Genomic DNA, 22,587 nt, shown 5'->3' on the forward strand with positions numbered 1-22,587 from the left:
CTCATTTCTTACCTCCTTCCTCTCAGATCCTCTGTTGCAACAGGAGCAGTACCCAGAGAAAGACCCCTGCCACATGCAAGCATGCCTTCGCTTTTCATGGGGGGATATTTGCCTTTGCACAGTGGTAGGTTGAAGGGGACCCACCTCTGGTAAAGCCAAAGCAGCAGCAGCCCTTTCGATCCTGTTTCTCTCAGAAAACTTTCCACAAAATGCCTTTCATGCAGGAGGTTCATGTTTCCCCAGCTGCTTTGTAACACAGAGATTAGTTGTACTCAGCACATCCTGTCAGAAAACTAGAAGAATACTCGTATTTTCTGTAAGACAAATGAATTGGCTCAAAGGAAAGAAAAACAATAACATGTAAAACCAACTTTTATCACTGACTTGTTTAAATGCTACAGTACAGGACCATCAAGCAAAAGGGACCGTGACACAGTTTTGTTTCAGTAGATTATATAAAATCCCTCTTTTTATTTATTAAAAGAGCCTCATGTTCAAGGAAGATGTACAAAATAAAGGTAAAAAGAGGAGATTGGAGTGATAGGGAGAAAAACAGACACAGTTGACTCCTTGACTCGGCATCCAAATACAGCAGTTTCCAGCAAACTCAAACAAGAGATAAGCACTTGGGTAAACAAATCTAACAGGCTTGCTTTTTTTTTTTTTTGAACCTTCACTTTATAGTGTTTTACAATTATAGTTTGTCTCTTATGAGGTTGAAGATGATGTGCTCAGTAACACACAGGTGATTCACCTGCAAGATACTTTATTTCTTACACAGATGTGAAAAAAAGCCAGTAATTGAATAAGCGGAATAAGTAATACAGAATAGTTGATGCATAACCAGAATTATTTTTTACAAGAAAACTTCATTAAATACAATAATGAAAACAACCTATGTGTATCCCACAGTGATATAAACCAGCAGCAAGATAATTTCTCTCATATTTCTGCTTTTTGCTCCTAAAAAAGGGACTGAAACTTACTTGAGAATTATTTGAATTTTGGAGCATAGTATTAAAGGACAAGTTCCAGAAGCGCACATCAAAAATTCAAGACTTCAGAGGCATCTAATTAATAAAATTAATAACAGTATTATCCATCTGAGGTTCCTTAAATTAACTGTAGTATCTTTTTCTCCTTTTAATTTATGCTGAAAATTAACCTTTTAAATGCACAGTACCCATCTGTTGTACAGGCACAAAAGAAAACATGGCAAGCTATAACCTCAAATACCTACCTGAATCTTTAAAACAGTGGTATTATACACTGACACTTGTAGCTAACTAGCATCCACATTACTTCATATATGACTAAAAATCCTTTCGGTCTCTCTGATTTCATCACCAGAACAAGATTTTTAGTTTCCTAGATTCCTTGCAGGACAGATCTAATCTCAGCAGCATTTCTCTCTGTTGTTTAGAAGCAGAAGGTTCAGCACGCAAGATGCCTGAAGTTTACTAACGACTAGGCAAAAGGTTGCTGTAAAAAAAAAGTATATTAAAAAAAAAATCAGAGCTGTGGTAAACAGCATCTAAGAAACAGTTTTAGATTCAGTGAGACATTTGAATTTGCTGTCAGTTTGGTGACTTAAGGCTGTTCCCATGCATCCTTACTAAGCAAAACCCTTTGGAACTTTGCGTAAGCAAGACACACAGGCGAGTCCCCCGACTGTATGCATACTGCATCCGAAACTGGGCTACCTGCCGAAGCCCACCCTGGCAATGAAACCTGAGCTCGCTTTGTTCCAAATCCATCTCTGGGAAACAAGAAACTAAAACTAGATCCAGTTTTCCCCCAGCGTTTGTTTCACTGCGCAGGACATGCAGAACAACTGCTTTTGTACTCCTATGGCACCATCCACTATTTAAAAATAAATACAAAAGTTAGTATTTTTTTCAGTATTCCACACACATACAAGCAAAAAATTCCAGGTCTTTGTGGAACAGTGCACAAAGCCACCTGCTTTCTGTAGTTTCTTTCATTGCCCAGGGATGAGAACCGGGACCAGCTGGAAAAGTGTTTGCACTTAAGAGAGGCTATTCCAAAATACAAAGGAAACAAATTTTGTATTGCTGTCTACCTCTCTGCTTTGATTACAAGGCAGCTTGAACAACTTCAGTCATAAATGGTTAATTGTCATCCTTCAACTGAACAAGCATCTTTAAGCTTCTGATGTTGCAAAGATCATGCATAAAAGACAAACACTCCTGGCCCTCATACTGCAAAAGCTCTGTAAGGATTAAAATTTGGCATAAGCAAGGTGAACAACCCAGCGCATTCTATATATTTTCATACTTCGTACCAAATAAAATACTGGGTATGCACAGTATTAGGAAGTAAGATATTACTGCCATTTGATTACGGTGCTAAGAAAAAGTGTAAATGAGTGTTTACTGGCCTAAGCAGCTACACTGTCCTCACTTGAGATGGAATATACAATATAGCCGAGCACTAGGCATCACATCACCTTTCCACAATGCAGTTGTTTCTGTGCAACATACAGTACAGTTTTAGTACAGCTGAGCTTAAGTGTCTTACTTGCCAGAGATTCAGAAAAAATTAAGCATTTTTAATGTAAAGGTAGCTTCCCAGCACTGTGCATCCGCCATCTCTGTAACTTCGTCCTGTTCCCCATTAAATGTTTTTTCTTCCCTTCTACACGAGATCACTGAATTATCAGTCTTCTTTAGAAGGAGAACCTCATGTCCTTGGTGTAGCCCAGTTTGTCCAGGTTGGGAATGCAAGCATACTGGATCATTGGAGGAGGTCCACACATGAGGATCAGAACATCGTTTTGAGGTGGGGGCAGGTGGTCTCTAATCATCTCTTCATTCACAAATCCTTGGCTGTACTCCCAATCTGTTAAAAAAATGAAAGTATGGGAAAGGGAACGAGGAAAAAAAGGAGGAAAAGATAGATACGAGCCACTTTAGAATGAAGTCTGGGTGTCTGGGGTTTTTTTTAGTAACATTCTGGACTGTAGCATTTGTACACTCCACTTGCATTAGTGTCCTCAACACTGTTATGCTACATAGAAAAACTGCCACCTCTGCTTTTAAGATGAAAAACTGATGTACGGAAAAAACAAGGGCTAACTTTTAATAAAGCTTGCTAAAAGCCCCAAGGAAATCTCAAGCAGAGCTGTGAAAAGAATGTGAATCTTCTCAGCTCCAGCACTGTGAAATAACAACATCCATCCTCCTTACCCCACTGTTCACAAGTTCGCTAGGGGAAATCTAGCTGATGAAGTTGTTCCCAGCTGGAACACTTACGGTCCTAATCAGTTAATACTAGGATTCAGGTTTACCCATCACATCCCCAGCCCTGGATGCAAAAAGCTGCTGACCCAAACCCTTGGGCACAGTAAGACTGACACATTTTTCTCCCACAGATTATAAAAAAAATTCCAGTTTTGGTCCAGTTTCACATATGGTAGTGAAAGTCTGCAGAACAGTGTTGAGGGGGTCTAAGGAAGAACTTTTATTGCAACTGCTACGATCAGTTCACAATTCACAAATATCAAAGAAAAGGAACAGTGATTAGAAATTCCAGGAGAACACTAATTGCAGAAGATGACATGACAGCAACGTACCATGGGGACAGCAAGACCCTTCCCCCCACCCTACTGGAGGTGTATTCTTGGTCACAAGGTAAGAGAAGGCATATGGCTTTTCCTTCTCTGCCCCAAACTACCACTGAATAGGAGTGTGAATCTATCTTGATGTGCGTGGGCATGATAAGGAAGGGTAAGAAAGGAAGACGACAAGGAATGCCACAGAAACTATTGAGCCTTTGCACAACAGCAGTAACTATTTAGCCTTTTCTTCCTCAAACGTGCACAGCTAAGGGAGGCACATTCAGCTAGCTCATCCTCTCACCTAGACCAGCCAACTATATCACATTATCTTTAAAACTGGACTGCACCAAGCTGGAACAGTATTTTCATTGAGAAACACTGTTGATAAAAAGGCAATTCCATTGCCTAGGAAGAAGATCAGCTACCATGAACTGCCATACAATGACAGCTAGGTAAGAGTCTGCACTTGGCTGCATCTCCGTGAGATACAGTGCCTCTGACACTCCCACTGCAGCTGCCTTAATGCATGCTCTAAACACAAGACAATAAGATAACATGTTATGTCTGTGGGGAAGGAGGAAGGAAGGTCACCTTCCAGAGTAAATAATGGTAAATATTCAGGTGTAGTCATGGGAGGAACACTGCACTACCATTCACCTGAGGTGAGCTTTGTAGCTTTGGAAACACTGCCTGATTACATCTACGAGTTTCTGCGCATTGCCGTGTGAGGAATGATGCTACTGGATGCGTTCAGCCACAATTCATTAAGCAAGAAAGGAGCTCAGAAATATGCACATGACATAGAATGTCTCCAGTCAAACACATGCATTAATACTCATAACTTAAACTTCAGTGGAAGTAGCATGTTAGATCTTACTTTCAGGTGCTCTGTCCAGTGTGTACCAACACTTAAAGCGACCGGGATTCTGAACCTGGATCTCCTCTAGCTCGGAACGTAACAGGATATCCTTCTCCGTCTGCAGGATAAGGAAAACAATGATTACACTCTGCATTTGAGTGCAGCCCTCAAATGACCACAGAGCATTAGCTACTCTACAGCCCTGTGAGATGGAACAGATTATTCAACTCCATTTTACAGGCGGAAGAGAGCAAACACAAGTTATTTCCGTGACTATCCCGTAGCAGAGCTAATAAAAAGGTTCATAACTTTCCCAAACCCTGACCATACAATGCCTTCCCTCTAAAAAAATAAAACAAAGCAACACCTGTATCAAAACACAGAACCTTCACTTGTTCACGAAATTAGTGGTAGCATCAGAAGAGTAAAGCCCTCTTTTAGCACTCCTATTACAAAAGCAACTCTCATCACGAAACTAACCATGACTGCACACAAGTATCTCCCTACCCCTCCATACTGTGCCATTCAGTCAGGAAAACGCCAGGTTTTTCACCTTTGCCACTTCAAATTTCATCAGCACTGCCATACGGAGATCGCTTGGTTTTTAAACAGGATGTGGAACAAATAACCAAAAGGGTATAGAGTTCTGATTGATTGGAACAACAAACGTTACCCAGAGTATCAAGTTCTGCTCCTCCCTGATGCAACATCACTGAAGGCCAAAAGAAAGCCTTATTCCCGTAAGAGCAGCTGCAGTTTGAGAAAGAGGGAAAAGGGTAGAGACTAAAAGTGGTACCATCCTCTGCAGCCTTAATAATTTGGCACCGAGCACACCACTATGTCTGTAACTGTGGGGTTAAGGAGGAATGTGCCAGAAACTAATGCCGAGAAGGTGCCTATTTCTGGATCTGCAGTTGCATGTGTTCCAGAAAAGCTATTAGTGGGTCTGACCAACTCAAAGCATACTAGTCAGAAGCACAGTACGAGCCCACGTACATTGTCATCAGTAATCCAACACAGCTCTTTCAGGAGGGCCAAAATAGAAGATCAGCAAAACACACATTAAAAAAATATTCTAAAATATTTTAAAATATTAAAAAACATCTAGTCTGCAGGCTTTCCTGACTGACCAGCTGCTTTATATTTGTGCAGTTACTGGGTACAAGGACTCTTCAAAGCCAAGGACTGATGTTTACACAGGCTGTTGCTAATACACAGGCAACTGTTCCCTGACTCCTCCCTGCAAGAAGCAGTAGGTTTTCTAGGATGCTAAAGCAGCTCTAGCCCTGTGTTAATCATTCTGAATTACTCATAGCAAATCCTGGCCCTCCTGCCCTGATACCGACTGCACTTTATGCCAACACCTAGGGCTCAACAGCTGCTGCAGCCGCACCAGCGGGCACCAGCAGTGCTCTTAAGGAGGTCTTACTGTAATAAAGCATCAGAACGGGGCACCTGTTGGCACTTGGATCATAGCTTCTGGGTAGACAAATCTTGGTTTATAAGTCAGATGTGGTGCAAAGGAAATGAGGACACACTGAATATCAGAGGAAAGAGGAATGAGAGGAGAGCCTAAAGAAGCTAAAAAACACAGGCATGAAGTGAGGTTCACCACAAATAATGGCTCACAATCCAGAAACAAATATTCATTATGATGGAGAAATTTAAAAGCAAAAGGATTAACACTAGAAGAACATCAGGCAGAGAAGGGGCATTGCAGTTCAGCAGCACACTACCATTTGGGTTGCCTGGTCATCCAAGAAATCTCTATTGCAAGGATTCCACGGATGAGAGATCTTCCCTTTGTCCAGCACAGCAGTATGATACACCTCAAAGAGCAACAGAAACGCATGAAGAACTGACAGGGGGAATGGAAATGAAAGGAGACAGCTATGCAGAATCACAGCTCTGTAGCTGAGGGAGCTGCTGGAGACCGCTGTTAAATTTTAGCCTCACCTAAGGTGTTCTCAAACAGAAAGATTCCACACACAACCCCTGCTGTGAAGTTGGGGAGTTACAATTGCTGAAGGAGACAGATGTCCACCTCTTTCATGTTTCCACTAAGACAGACAGCTCTGAAAGTCTGCCCAAAACATTAACAACTTGCACAAAGGAATGCAGAGTTTTAAAACATTTATAAACTGGATTAGAGGCAGAGCAATGAGACACAGGAAAGCGAGCATTAGCTGGGAGGAAAGCGGCATTTCTGTAGTAACACTAAAAACCCAATTCATTATGGTGCTTTTATACCGGAAGTTTTCAACAGTTCAGTTCACTTCTCCCCTCAGGGTTTGTATTTCTGTACCAGGCTTTCTCAGCAAGAATTTCATTTGCTGAATGGAGTTCTGTTAGTTAAATAAAACTTTATAAAGAGAAAAAAAGGACAGAATTACCTGATTAGCAAACAACAGCTGACAAACGGTAGGGTCATCTTTGTCTTTTATGATTGCTCGAATGATCTGCAGCATAGGTGTTATCCCTGAAAGAGAAAGGCAGGTCAATGATGCGAGAATGTGAAGGAGCAAAAGAAAGCGCAAGTGAGCACGAGAGAACATATGAACAAATACATCTACCAACTGTCAGAAACCAAGCATGAATCTTTATATATATACGTACCAGTCCCGCCTGCAATCATCCCCACATATTTAACTTTCTTAGTAACTGGTTCAGCTTTCTTTTCAGGCCGAATAGCAAAATTGCCTGAAAAGAGAGAGAGAGAGATGGAAAACATTGAAGAAAGCAAGAAACAGCGCCTGAGATCCCTCCCCAGCACGTTCAGCTAATTGACATTTTTCCAGACCTGTCACCCTTCCCCCTCCATAAAGCAGGAGCAGGAAACAGACAAAGGTGAAGATGTCACAAAGTAAAACAAAGCCTGAAAGATGATTAGAGATTGTAAGGCATGTGATAACATCAGACACTGACATGGGTTATTACTGACTCGTAGTCAGTAGTCATAGCATCAAGCCATCACTACCTGTATTTCTATTTGCTCACATCCCATATCCCCAGTGATATTCAGAAGCCCACATTCTGGAAACAGTTCTACACAGAGGAATTAATCTGCTCAGACAGTTTATTTAGCCCATGAAGATTATTTTAAGGGAAAACCTGAAATATGCAGGGTGTATTTTTTTGTATATTTATCTCCTCTTTTTGAGCTGATTTGCCAGTTTCAGTCAAATCTGACAGAGGGTTTGAAATTGCCCAAAATGTTGTATTTGTTGTATTCACACCTCTCTTCATCCAGAATAACATGAACACAACATAGAAAGCTCTGGAAAACCACGTGTCTGAGTTCTGCTGCTCACAAAACTGCCAGAAGGTTTTTGTGACACATTTGTGGCTGCACTATGCCAAAATGATATATTTTATATTGGCATAAAAGTACTTCCTACTGATAAAGTTCATTTTCACTTGGGAAATTAGCATTGGACAGCACAAATACCACGTGTTTTTAAACTGTATATAAACTGTATATAAACTGTATATAAACTCTGTCCCTATAAGCAGGGAGAAAATTCCCTTCTTTGAGAACAGTATCAATAACAAGCACTTCTATAGTCATATAACAATCCCTCTCAGCATGGCCGTTGACTTAATTAAGACACTAGCAATTTATTTTGTGCAGAGATGCTAACAACAGAAAGGAATCCCTGTGGCTAGTGGGAGAGGGTGAGTATATTGAGAGTACCAGCCCAAATAATAAATAGAGGTGATAGCCAAGGTTCAGTTCATGCAGTATGTGTAATCAAAATGTAGCCACAGAGATTCTGCCCCTCTGCTCTGCTCTGGTGAGACCCCACCCAGAGTACTGCATCCAGCTCTGCAGCCCTCAGCATGGGAAAGACATGGACCTGTTGGAGCAGGTCCAGAGGAGGGCCATGAAAACGATCAGGGGGTTGGAACACCGCTCCTATGAGGAAAGGCTGAGACAGTTGGGGTCGTTCAGCCAGGAGAAGAGAAGGCTCCAGGGAGACCTTATTGTGGCCTTTCAGTACGTAAAGGGAGCTTATAAGAAAGATGGGGACAAACTTTTTAGGAGGGCCTGTGGCAACAGGACAAGGGATAATGGTTTTAAACTAAAAGAGGGTAGATTTAGACTAGATGTAAGGAAGAAATTTTTTACAATGAGGGTGGTGAAATACTGGAACAGGTTGCCCAGAGAGGTGGTAGATACCCCATCCCTGGAAACATTCAAGGCCAGGTTAGACAGGGCTCTGAGCAACCTGATCTAGTTGAAGGTGTCCCTGCTCATTGCAGGGGGGCTGGAGTAGATGACCTTTAAAGGTCCTTTCCAACCCAAACTATTCTACGACTCTATGAAGACTTAAACCCAGCTGGAAAAAACTGTGACCAGTATTACTACTACTTTATAATGTTTTTTCTGTATTGTTTATTCTGGATAAATTATATCTCCAAGTCAGCCTTGCCTTTTCCTTTGTAGACAAGTAGGCCACTTGGTCCTCTGAAGTCAACAGTATCCCCTATTTTCAGGCTGTCTAAGTATTGGGACATCTTCCCTCCATCAGGAAACTTCGGATGGACACCTCTAAAGTAGATCTGTTAAAAATAACAATGAAGCCATTAATCTCACAACTCAAAGATGAGCATTTGCCCTTCAAATATTTAGGTACCCATACTCCTCCTGCAAAGAACACAATTACTACATAAAGAAATACTATCAGTGCAGATTTGACTGACAATAAAAGAGAAGCACTGAGTTTTCTGAAAAAGATTAAAATGCCACTCTTGCCCCAGTTTTGATCAGATTGGACACAGACTGGCAATTTCTCCATTGTGTTTCTGTAACACATAAAATATCTAAATAATCAACATGATTTACACCCAAGTTCAAAAGGGAAAAAAAAAAGGGCACAAAAAAAAGGCACTGTGATTTCAAACAGAAAAACTTCTAAGAAAGATCCCTGACAGCTCAGTTGCAAAGGGATATACCCAAACCTTCTTCTTGGGATGCCAACTGTTTGCACCTCAAAGTTAGAGTAACAAAAAAAGTGGATCCCAACTAATTGAATATTCAGCTGTTTACATTGCTAGAACTGTGCTGGGTTTTTTGTTTTAAATCGCACAGGTATAGAAGAGTTTAAGCTGAGACTAGCTACACTTTTACAAGAACAGCATCATTTGCATGCATGGAGAGCCACGCTGGGAAGAAGGAGTCTTGTGAAACATTTCTATCTGAGTCAAAGATTTAAATTTTTCCCTTGTCATCTCTTCAGTGTACCAAGCCATGCCACTGAAGGTAAGTAGGCAGTAAAAGGCAAATTCACATCTAGTTTCACAATAAATGAATTAGTTGTAGTGTTATTAGTTGTAAAGAAGAAAAAACTTAAGAGTAAAATTCTAAGAGGAAATCCAGTGCAGATATTCAGGTTTTAAATTCCTGTCACCTTTAAATATATTTGCTTAGTCTAGCTACCAAGAGGCAAAACAAAAAAACATTATCACAAGACTCAAAATCACATTCTTGCCATCTAAATCAGTCCTTCACACTGTCTGGATCAGTAACGATAATGATCACTGCTCTTAATGATCATCATGACCATATTACATTAGCTGCAGAAGGAGCCGACAGTTCAGACAAGGTTAATCCCTTATTTCAGAAGGATTAAAAAAGTGTGCGAACATCTGCACGTCTGCACAGATTTTGGAAAATTGCAGTATGCAAATACAGAAAATTATGCAGCATCTCATGAGACACGCTCACTAAAGAAGTGCTTGCAAAATGCCATGTGGACTGCAGGTAATTGCAGATCACTTGTTACAATAGTGGAAGTCCACAGTGGCACATACCTGAACAGAAGCCAGCACATCAGACTTCACATAGCACTGCAAGTGTAAAGGTGGGCTCAGAAGTTGCCCAGCCTGGTAAGAGAGCGTGACATTCTCACCTTGACAACAAGATCCACAAAGCCCTTGTCATCATCGCTGGAAACTGGAGTGTAAGGTCTAACAACCAGAGCTCCATCAATCCGTGCAGACAGGTAGATATGCTGTCCTGTATGCAGGGAAGAAAAAAAGCAGTTTGCTTTCAAAAGATTTTTCTTTCAGTGGACGTACTGAGTTGGCATGGACTGCAAATGCAGTCTCAAAGTTCTCCTAACTACCTTGTTTTGGGGCACCACTTTTTCCTCTCTCATCTTCCTGACATTGTAATACCTTACCAGAGTCGTTAACCATGCACAAATTCTACCGGGAAGGGCAGACAACTCTGCTGCTAATTTTAAGTGTCAATCGTATCTGTTCCGATAGCTTCATGCATTTACATTTACCAAAGCCCTAACTTGTAGGTGAGATCTTGCAAAAGATGTGATCACGTCTCTCCCATACAGACAAGTAAAAAGGACACAGGAGGGGAAAACTGTCAAGTCCTGTTCACACTTCTTTATTAACATGTTAGTTATAAACTGTTACAGTTTAGTTACAACTGAGTTTATAACTCTTCTTATGTTGACCACAGATCGCTCATGTCAATCAGGAGGCCTACTAGCTGCCATTGCTAAGGCTGCATAGACATAAAGCACTTTTCTAACACTGCTGTTCCTCCAGCTTAACATTTGAATGTAGCGATCACATTTCAATGTCACACATTCACCGAACTCTCTACAATAGTTTCTTTTTTCAATGTCTACATTTTTGATGAAAAAACCCCTAGAATTAACTCCTTTGAAAGGTTTTCCTATAAAATTCCAACATCCTGAAGAGACTCAAGTGAAGAATACCTAGGGGGGGATTTGGTTTTTGTTATTTTATCACTGCTAGGTCAAAAGAACAAACTATCTCTTAAGATGAATGCAGCTCTCCAAAGACGGTGCAGCTCCTCTGCCTGTTATGGGAACACAAAGAGGGAATTTTACTGGGAGCTGGTCTGCCAAGCCAGAGGGCCAGTGAGGCAAACCAGTGGGTGAATGAAGATGTGATACCTGGTGACCTGGGAAATGAGCAACCGTAACTCACTTGAAACTGTACACGGACATAATGTAAGAGTGATTCAAATAACCCCCTCAGCAAAGCTTATACGCATCTGGTAGCACGCACGTTTCCTGCTAAGGAAGACGTGAAGGGAGCTGCAGCTGCAGCCTCCGGTTCCTCCTCCAGGCAAGGGGTGGCCTCGCCACCCCCTCCTCCAGGAACAGACCCACGGTGACCACTGCAGACTGTGAACCTGGACAGACGGGACTGCTGTTGGGGCATGTCTCACACAAATTGGTACAAATCCAAAACAGGTGCTCCTCCCAAACAGAAAACATGCCTTATGCTCTTACCTGTTAGAGCTTTACCCCGCCCGGACAGGGTAGCAGCTGGCAGCCTCTGCGTGGGGCCATACACAATCCCACTCTCCCTCACAGTGAATTGTGTTTTTTCCTGTAACACTCCAGCTGGTGGTAAAAGCAAAATGCTGGTGCTGGACTAAACATGCAGAGTGCGCACCAGTATCTGTCCCACAGCTGCCAAGCCTGCTGCTCCCAGCTGCTTTTACCACCCTCGCCAGCTTTCAGCTCTCTTTGCCTCCCAAGTCTCACCCAGTAAACCACTTGCGCAGTCACCCACAGATTAGCCTGTGCAGAGCACCTTTGGGAGTATGACTATGCTGCTCCTGGGACCGTGCAGGGCCAGGCACGCACCTTGTTGGGCTATGCTGAAACTACTGGCTGATTTGCCCTGACCGTACTAAAACACTGGAGGAAGCTGTGGCATCCAGCAGGCCAAATTCACCCCAGATGGCTTCCGTTCTGTTAGCATGTAGGACAAGAACAGTTACAGAGGTGAGACAGCTCACTCCTCAATGTTCATTATGGGCAAGGGAGTGAAACTAGCTTTGCCCTCATGGCTACTTAACAGGATCAAGAGAATAATATATCCCAAACAAGAGGGAACCTAAACACAATGGACTGTAATGCTGGAAAGGTGCTGAGGACTACCACAAAGCACCTGATCCACAGATCACTGCAACAGGTTGTTAAAGCAGAAGTCCCTATTAAACACAAGTCACAATTAAATGCTCTTTATAAAAGCAGTAGGAAACAATAGCACTATGCTATTATGGAAGGCAACATGCCACATGGCAAGGCCTAAGGAAACATCTACCCCATGGTGATTAAGAAGTTCCATGAGACTGGCTGCAAAGTCAGAAGTGAGCAGATCATCTGGCAAACTGCATGTGTTAGAGGAGAAGTAGCTGAGAGCGCTGCCTCGGGGGATGGAAAAGGGACCACAGAGACCATGCACCATGGGAATAACACACACTGGAAAGTTGAGACTGGAAAAAAACAAGTAAAGACCAGTGTTTGTTTCTACTGTCTTCACAGAAACAAGCTGGATGTACCCTCTCTGTAAGTACACAAGATTTCAGACCCTGCAGATGACTCACAGTATAAGGATAATCTTGCAAAGCTCTAAATACCAGCTCAAGCCATGTGGACAGTAAAATTCAATGGTTCAAAATGTAGGAAAAAAAATCTCCAGAAAGCCTCTTATACTATAATTAACAACGACTGGATTCTCAGTAAAGACAGAACGTACCTACAGGGAGACCCAGAACATGACCTATGGAAGGGAGAGCAAATCGAAATCTTCTTGTGTCATGACTAACTTCCTGAAAGAAGAAAATAAAAAGAACAATCAGCTATGTCATTGAGATTTAATGTTTGTGATTTCACTTGTAAAACCAACACACTAGTCTGGCTTCCTGCAGGATTAAATATCTGGGGGAGAGCAGCATCCTAACTCAAATTTTTGCATAATGCAAATATGAACTCCTCTGAACGTGGCAATCCTGCAGAAGTCAACTTTTCATTCAAACTCCCTGAAAAATTAACTTTATCTCAAAATATCTTAGAATTAATACGGAAGTAAAAATAGAAATAAAATAGACAAATGCAAATACTGTTTTGATGTATATTTAAATGTGAATAGCAAAACTTAATAAGATACTCATATGCACGTTAAGACTAAACAATAACTTTCTAAATAGTATCAACATTTACATTGCCTTCTATGAGAAGGCCACAAGATAAAAATTAATCAGTTATTCAATTCTCATTTAAAGTTTAAACATGCAGGACTTCAAGACCAAAAAATTTTGATTTTGATGTCTCAAAATCAGATGAATTAACCATTTCAGTGTAGCAGATGACTTCAGAAAACACTAGTGGATATCAAGAAGATTAGGAAGTAGCAACCTGGTCCCCTTTGCTATGCTAAGAGCCTTAAAAATATTTTCCCCGTAAAAATTGAATTAATCCTTAATTGATCCTTAATTGAAATCCTTAATTGAAAAGAGCACTCTATTTAGATAAGAACTTCATTATAAAATTATGACAATTTATGCAGTCCAGCTGGGATAATTCTTCTAATCTTTTACTAGGAAAGTCATACCTTACCTTGAATAAAATTTTGGTAATGAGTAAATAAAATGTTATTTCTTATAATATGTAAGTTTTATCTCTTAAAAATCAGGTCACATTCATAGGATTGAAAAAGACAGCAAAAAAAGACAGAAAGAAACGGCCTACAGTCTAATGCCTCATCCGATGACTGTTTTTTTTAAAGCCCAATGGGACACAATATCCCTTCTAGAGAAAATTTCATAAACATCCTATAAAACATTGTAACCCTTTCGTGGTTTGTTTTTTGTTTTTAAAGTAACCAATGGAGACAGATTTCTTTCTCATCACAGTTCATCTGGTCTTCACTTACAAATTCTGGTCACACCGATGAAATTTTCTTCACAATAAATCATTTTAAGGTAAACACTGAAGAAAGAAGGGAACTTCTTTCTTCAGTCTAAAAAGGGCTTCTCTGTACCTATGTCTGTTCAGGAACAGTAACTGCCATTGAAAATTCCACTAGAAAGACAGCCAACGTGGACTTCACACTGCTGCTCTCACACTGACCGCTGCTGTTTCTGTATGAAAATTTCAGCACCAGCTTCACTACTTCAAAGCTGGATTTTGCCAATAATCCTTTATTTTAAGATGCTGTCTTTAATAGCATGCAGAAAGAACAAAGTTCTGAATTCCCAGTTAAACTTCTCATCAATTAAAGCCAAGATAGCTTAGCCGAAGGTATCTGAACACAAGTATTTTGGTGCATCACAAGAGACAATTGTGAGAAACACTAAAAGGCTGAAGAAATTCCTAGTACCTAGATCAGCATACCTATGCCTTGTCTCTGTTATACGGCCAAGACACTGAGCATGCCATTCAGCAAGTTGTTAGTCAAGACTAGATCAAAGATAGCCTTGAAACAGGATGCAGAAGCCATTTCCAGTTAGGGGTCATCTCCGCTGCATTCCCCAATCCCATCATTTGGCATTGCCCTAAGCGCCTGGAAGCCCTTGGCCTCCAGCTACCAGCATGCATTTCTGTGTCAAGGTGCAGGTGCTGAGGAGTTTTCCACACTTGCAACTACAAATGCGAAGCTGGAGAACAGTTTTTGCAGGCTGGTGTTTTGCTGAAGGCACCAAGATGAATGAAGGCACAAATGAATTATGCTTACCATTACAGAAAAAACCCCTGAGGTGGTGGGCTTTTTTAAGGCATAAACTAAATTAGCACACCAAACTATATTATGACAGTTTTTTTCCTATGCTAAACACTAGGAAGCAGCCCTGTGACATCTCTTTCTCTGACAGACCGGAAGTATGGCATACTCAATTTGGGCAGATGTTAACATTTCAGCTGGTGGGTAAAAGGCAGACAGTGGGTAGAGGAAGAAAGGCTTCTGCTCACAACAGCTCAACAAAAAGGTACGTTCGATTTCCAGGTTTCACATGCAAAAATCTAAGCTGCATTAAAAGATAAATATATGTCAAACTAGGCGTTCTCTAGACCAACGTTTTTCAAACTTCAGTCTGCAGGCACTTAAAATCTGTTTCTACGTAACTGTGGCATCCTTCTGAAATTTCACATATGCGTATTGCTGTATGGTAGCCCAGTACATGCGACTCTTTTCTGTTGCAATCACCAGTCCATTTTCTTTAGCTGTGAAATCAGTCTAAGCGGTTCCTGCCACTTCCCTTCCCGGTCAAGCTTCTTGCTCCTTTGCTTGGGCCATAGTCCACTACAAAAAGTTTCTGCAAGGCCATACTCTCAACTATATAATTGAAATACGTCAGGTTAAAAATTACAACCCCCAGCTACTCCAAAAAAGGGAGTTCATTTGTTCATTTCTTGTTTTAAATACAAATCATTTTGATGCTCTGCTGGTGAAAGTACCAACAGCTTCATAGTTACAAAAAGGGAATGATAAATACCAACATGGGAACAGCAGAAACTTTAAAAATATAAAGGTCTTTAGCTAGGCTGGGCAAGCAAAAGGAGCAACACTACAAGGTAAAACCAGCATACTGAAATTCCTCTTGGAATGGAAGGTAAGCTCTAGCCAACCACATAGATGTCTTGAGTAGGCTCCACAGCCACGCCGAGAGCCACAATTCTCTTCCCAAGTTAAAATGTTTTTGTGTGATGACAGGTGTTTTTAGATTAAAGTTCTCATCTACTTCAAATTTAAGCTTGTAGAACACAAACTGAAGCATGTCAGGAAGACTCTGTCTAATTTCATCTTTCCCAGACAGGTGGATATGGCAATGTTGAGAAGTTTAGTACCAAAGATGAGAGTGTTTCCACCAGATTTTTGTCAGGATGTTAGAAGCTACTAGCATTTACTGTACTAAGTTATTCTTTTTCAAAATTAACTTTCGTTTCCAGGACACATTTCCCATTTAGGCAAAAAATTAGAAACATTCATCAGTTAAATATTCTCAGTTGATCAAGTACCACATGCAGCAGCATTTGACGTGGTTATATAAGAGCTGTTCCTCCATCCAAAGATTTAAAGAAGCATACAAAAAATAACAACAGAGTGAGAAAAAAAATAATCAGTATTTAGGAAAAAAAAAAAAAAAAATCAAGTGAACTGTGAATTCTCTTCTGTTACAAACTGCTACAGCAGAAACCTGGAAGTAGCTTGATTCTCAGAAACATGTGCAGTGCTTCAAGCTTCCCTCCCCTCCCACAGGTCAGCCAGACAGTACCTGCAACCACGTGCTACAGATCTCATGAGAAAGTGGGGAGTATATAATAATAGCATTGTTGCGGTACACATGGGAAATAAATTCAGTAATGCTGCTCAGCCCAAGCCACAGGGAAGCTTTCAGTTCCCACGAAACCAGGATTCGGAATGGCAGTAATCGCTTTCTTTGACAGAGAGAAGAAATGAAAGCCAAGCTATCAGTACACTCTCTGCACCTCAAACAAAGCTCTGTTCCAGTCCAAAGTCCTTTTCATCAAAACTCTTCTAATAACTTTCTGATTTGCTTATTGACTTAAAAAGTCAACCCTAAAAATATCTTCAGTTGCAACTTCACACCTGAAAAGCCAAGATTTCTATCTCATGCTTTTGATGGTGAGTTTATCCAAGGGAAATCTGGACTTTTCACCCTTCTTTGCTTTGATCCCCTTCCCACAAGTTATGAACTTCTGATAGCAAGATCCACCCCTGAAGGGGTCATGACTTTCCTCGGAAAACCCTGTTGAGCAGCCCAGGAGGTACAGAACAGCTTCTACTTTTAACAGAGAGAAAGAGAAGCTGAGACAGCTCAGGTGCTGTCAGGACTACATTTAAACACTTTTCTTCCTGTAACACATTAGAATACATAAATCCGATAACAGGAATCAGTATCAACATAGTTCTGACAACTACTATGCTGAATGCTACTGACCATGAAAAAACTGCTCTGCCTGACAGGCATGACTTCTGGCTCATAGCAAATCTAGTAGTGCAAAGTTTAGGAATTTCTGCTGATGTATGCCATAACATTAGACACACGTGACAGGAACTACAAGTCTGGTAATTTCTAAAGCAGCATTCTCTATTCTAACTTGCTTGGAAACAAGCTGCTTGCAGAACTCAGTTATACTAGGAAAGGAGCGTTTATAAAGAAGCCCTTTCCTTAAAATACAAGTATTCACCCTGCTGCAACATTACCCAAGATTTAAGAAGCTATAAGCATTTCACAATATCCATGGAGAGGTCATGCTCAGCGCTGTACATGCACTTACCTCCTTATCAATCAGCCTCAATGCATACTTCAGTTCAGGATCCTTCAGAGTAATCGCAGGACGGGGATTCTTGAAAAGCCTCAGGATGGTCACGTATATTAGCCATATTGGGTATGTCACAACCTGACCCAACTGCAGCAACACAGACAGAGTGTTAGATACGTGTGCATAACAAGAGAAGGTTATTTTGGTGAGAAGGAATATGGTAGCATGACATGACAATCTCACCACCAAAAAAAAATGTGTTTCTTTGTATTAATATGAGCAGGAAGAGGAAGTATTAAAAAAACACCAGCCAGTTTGCTTTCTGAATACCTGACATTACTCCTACATTGAGGCACTTGGCATACTGGCATACTGGCAGAGGGTTGCCAAACCCAGCAGCTTGACAGAAGTAAGGATGACACCACTCCATGTCCCCATGTCCAACCATTAGCGAGCCTGAGCATGGTATGCCCAGCAGGCATGCACACGGACACACATACACAACACATGCCCAAATACACACATGGCTGGCCACACTGACCAACACAGACAGATGCTCACACAAACAGCACCGATGGCCTCATCCTGTTCCCCTCCCTGACCGATCAGGATGAAGGTCCATTAGTGGGAAATACATATACACACACGTGCATAAGTATCCACCAGTAGCTGGCTTAGTCTTCGCAGCAGCTGTCCCCAGACTCCAGTCTCCCCAGTTGCTGACATCTGGATGTATGAGCCGCTGTTGCACAGACCCCTTCACACAATCATCACATGTGCTGTGGAACCCCAAGTAGTTCAGGGTCTCACACTCAACCACAGACCCCACTCTCTCTCTCGCAGCTGGCCAGGACTGACAGACCCTCCAGCAGCCAGCGCCTTCGGTGGTCTCCCCCTCAGAGATGCATGCGTGCCTGGCTCCCAGGCCACCTCACCTACTTGCTGGCTAATCCATCTTGATCTTTGCTAGCCATCGCACACTCGTGCGGGGTGCTGGTAACACAGACACACAGAGCCTCCAACCCACGATCTAGCTCCAGGCACTAGTGCTTACACCTCCACACAGACACAGGCATGCAGAACAGCATCCCTTCCCCTGGAAAGCAGCTATGGAGTTTAACGAGGGCACGGGACAGACTGCGCTGACTGGCTGCAGGACACAGCCAGACAAGGGTACAGAAGAGGCCTGTTTACTCAGGGTCAGCCCTTTTTATCCCTTTATGCTTTTATTATTCCCCACATTTGTTCCTCCCCAATGGGTGGGTCTACAGGGCTGAAGATGGGTCACCTGCAGGCTACAAGCGCAGAGACTGCCAGGATTGTGCACAGCTAGAGCCCCATGCCTTCGTTTCTAGTGCCTGTTCCCAGGGACAGTCCTGTTCTTGTGAGTTAGATAAGCACTACAAAAGCGTACAAAGTCACCTGTGTAGGTAGACTTGGTCCTAACTTACAACAGGAGAATAAACTGAACAACTACTTATAAAAATCCTCTCCAACTCTGTAATTTGTTATTCAATGCTTTAACAGAAGAGAGGGAAAAAGTGTGACTATAGCAAAAAAAAAAAAACACCAAACCAAAACAAATACTTAAATGCTTAGATTGCAGACAATAAACTAATTTTTGGAAGAGCTCAAAGCCCTGCCCAGTTAGCTTGCACTTTCATTTTAAAGGGACCTGACCAGTCTTTTAGAAGGACATTTCCATGAGTGTGACAGTTCTCAGGAGGCTATATTAAAAAAAAAAAACACCCTACATTATTATTACTAAAACTGTGGCAAGTGTAAAATTAATTTAAAAAAAAGGGACAGCATAAACTCTCTCTTCTTAAAGTGCTACTGGTTTAAAATATATCAACACTGGGTACAGCTTGAAGGCACACCATGCCATACACAAACACACACACTGCATTTTTCACTTTTATTTGAAAATACTGAAATAGTTCCACATATGTTGTTCCTGAAGAAGCTGAAGTTTACAGGAATGTTATTCCTTAATTCCTGCAGATCCACCAGATTACTGCAGCTCCAGGAAGAACATTTGTTCTTGAGTCACAAAAAAGGGGGGAGGGAGGGGAGTTGTTAAAGAAAGTGACAGAGCAGCAAATAAACTCCCTAATGAGAATTGCAACAGGTGAATGAGACCTGGTGGACATAGCAAGCTGAATCTGCAGCAGATGATGTTTCAAATAAGGCATTAATATGTTAAAATAAATTAGTTTAATTTACAGATGTGGCTAAAATGGACCAAAAAAAGCGCATCTGTGGTCTAGCAAAATGGCAGTTGAAAATGTGAATTCAAAAACTTAGGCTCAGTCCCAACTCCAACACTAATGTATGTCAGTAACAGATGATCAGGAAGGCAGGAGGAGAGTGGAGTTCAAAATATCATCTCTGCTAGTCAGCTTCTCCACCTGTGTACAGATAAATGTTTTCTCCCATCTTTGCAAATCATTTTTGAGTCATCAGATGTCAAGTGAAAACTATCACAGCTGTTCAATAAATGAGATTAACACACTCTTTCCCCAAATGTGCATAAACATTACTTTTTGAAGCAACGCACCAGATCTGAGTCTACTGGAACAGTATGCAGTTTAATTTTGACAAATACTTTTAACACAGTGTTAGCCTTGTGGAAGGCAATTTGTTATTCATGGTCAATTAGTGTAAAAGCCTCATGGGATTTAGCCTGGAAAGAAACAGTACACCCACTACTTCAGACAGCTATTTTAGTTCCTTACTCAGAAGGTATCAGCTGGTGGGCAGAAAAAAGAGGAAGAACTGAAGGCTGAAAGATTACAAAAAGTTATCCTTGCTAAGAAATACATTCTCAGGGTTAAAAGTGATCTATATACTCTTACCATAGGGTATATCAAGATATTGATGAAGATAACTGCAGTGCAACCATGGAAGCTGCATCAGATCTACAGCAGCAGAGGGAGTGACTGGCTGACCATAAGGCCAGGAATCACTGAATGAAGATCTGGTGACTCATGGTTTCCAGTTACACAAATCTTTGCCAACAGAGAGCACAAAATAAGTAGCTGAGCAGGAATTTTTATTAATGGAAACAGACCTCTGCAGGATAACAAAAAAGGCCACAAGAAAGAAAAAAGCCATAGCATCAAGATTGCCAGCCCTTTCCACTAGGGCGTGGTGAGCAAAACACAGTTAAATGTGTAAGCTTATGGCAGGATACTCCATCACCAAACTGCCCTACAAATACACAAACCAAATGCTTCTCTGGCAAGAAAATTCTTGTACCCTCAGCTCTAATCCCCCCTTCCCACACTTCCTCACTCAAATCCTATTTTTAAGTGATCTTAATTAAACACTCTTCTTATATGTTTTAGAAAATGATGAGAGGATCAAGAGACAGGCATTTCTTCACTTCTGCAGCTTTAGTATCTGCCTCATCCTCTTCTGTTCAAGTAACCTCATAAGCAGCTGTACCCACACTAGCATCTGTTGCATCCACCTCCATCCTGCTCCTCTCACAAACCCAGAGCCAGAAACGCTTGAGCAGAGGAAAGAAACGATGTGTCAGGCAACTGCGGAAAGAGGGTAATGATGCATGCTACAGATAACAGCACTGCAAACCCACCGCTCAGCAGACATGATCCCGAAAGAGCTCTCCACTACAACAGCAGCTGCCAGGCCGGTGGTTCTAAAGCCATCAGCACGGACACTGAAAAACTATTCAGGGAACGGAGGAAGGAAGGAAAACGCACACACCACGGCAGCCAACACAGGCACCATTATGCCACGCACAAGAGCCGTGGGTGTCCACGCTGGCACACACGCCCCGGCCCACGCCAGTCACGAGAAGGCCCCAGAGCCACCGCATCGCTGCGGGGGGGCACACGGGGCTTCCAACACAGGCACCCCCGCTTTCCCTCCCGGATGATGGGCACACGGCAAGGGAGGCAGCAGGGACCTCGGGCACCCTGTGACACCGCCCAACGGCCTCCGCTCTGCTCAGGCATCCAGAGGCAGTCTCACCCCGGGACCGTTGGGACGGGCGGAGCGGTCCCGCCCGAGGCGCAGCGGGCCGCCGCGCCTCTAGCCTCGCCCGCGGCCAGGCCTCGGGGCCTGAACTCGGAACCTCGGCTCGCTCAGGGCCGGGGGTGGGCGCAGAACGCAGCGCCACGGCAGCCGGCACCACAACCGCTGGCTGCCCAGAGGCGCAGGGCCTGCTTCCGGCCTGCTTCCCGCCTCCACCCGCCGCCGGGGGTAGCGCGCACTCACCCTGCTGAGCTGGGACCCCATCGCTGCCCTCCGCCAGAAGCGAAAGCACCGCCCGCCCTGCCCTGCCCCGCCCCGTCCCGCCCCGCCCCGCCCCGCCCGCCGACGTCGCGCCGCGCCCCGCCAATCAGCGCCGAGCCGCTACCGCCCCCTGTCGGCCGCCAGCTGGTTCCCCCCGCTCCCTGCGCGGCCCCGCGGCCCGTCCCACCCGGCCGGCGCCCGCCGAGGCCGCGGGCTGCGGCGCGGCCGCCAGGGGGCGATCGCTCCCCGCTGAGGCGCCCGGGGCCGGGGCGGGCTGGAGGCCGGGGCCCGGGCGCTGCGCCCCTCGCCCGGTGCAGACGCGGCGGGGCCCGCTTCCCCCTGCGGACGTGGGGCGAGGTGGGGAGCGGGGCGGGAGAGGCGCTGGCCCGTTGTTTCGGCTAGTGCGCCCCTGGCCGGTCGCTGTAGGGTACCGGGGCCCTGAGGCCACGCTCCTCGAAATGGCCGCGGGACGCGGCTGCCCGCAGGCGGGCTGGCAGGGCGGTACCTCCCGGTGCCTGCCCAAATCTCAGCGGGAGGCGTGGAAATGACACAAAAAGTGAAGTCCCGTAGTCATGCTTTCACCGCTCTCCCTTGCGTGTTTACCGTCCGTGGCTCTCCCCGCCAACACAGAACACGCACAAGTGTGATTTTTGTTCGTGCCACCACTTCGTGGGCCTGCCCTTACTGTATGATCATACCACATATATAACGCCCTTTTGCCCTTTATTAACTGCATGAATAATGATGGGGGAAAGCAAAGGTAATGAAACGACAGTATCTTCCTTTTCTAACCAGTAATCAAAGCCCCGCTATCT

General features: G+C 43.3%; 1 protein-coding gene across 1 annotated transcript; it reads right to left on the reverse strand.

The window, feature by feature from the left end:
• Nucleotides 1-714: 714 nt before the first annotated feature.
• CYB5R3 (cytochrome b5 reductase 3) lies at nucleotides 715-21,839 on the reverse strand. The gene is made up of 9 exons (XM_072875727.1): nucleotides 21,755-21,839; nucleotides 17,525-17,656; nucleotides 12,984-13,056; nucleotides 10,352-10,458; nucleotides 8,873-9,002; nucleotides 7,056-7,139; nucleotides 6,833-6,918; nucleotides 4,458-4,557; nucleotides 715-2,862 (listed from the first exon to the last, which is right to left on the reverse strand). The coding sequence occupies exons 1-9, from the start codon at nucleotides 21,773-21,775 to the stop codon at nucleotides 2,690-2,692; spliced, it is 906 nt and encodes a 301-aa protein (XP_072731828.1). The 5' UTR covers nucleotides 21,776-21,839; the 3' UTR covers nucleotides 715-2,689.
• Between the last annotated feature and the right edge of the window lie 748 nt (nucleotides 21,840-22,587).

Source organism: Ciconia boyciana, chromosome 1 (assembly GCF_034638445.1).
Source record: "Ciconia boyciana chromosome 1, ASM3463844v1, whole genome shotgun sequence".
Taxonomy (NCBI): Eukaryota; Metazoa; Chordata; class Aves; order Ciconiiformes; family Ciconiidae; genus Ciconia; species Ciconia boyciana.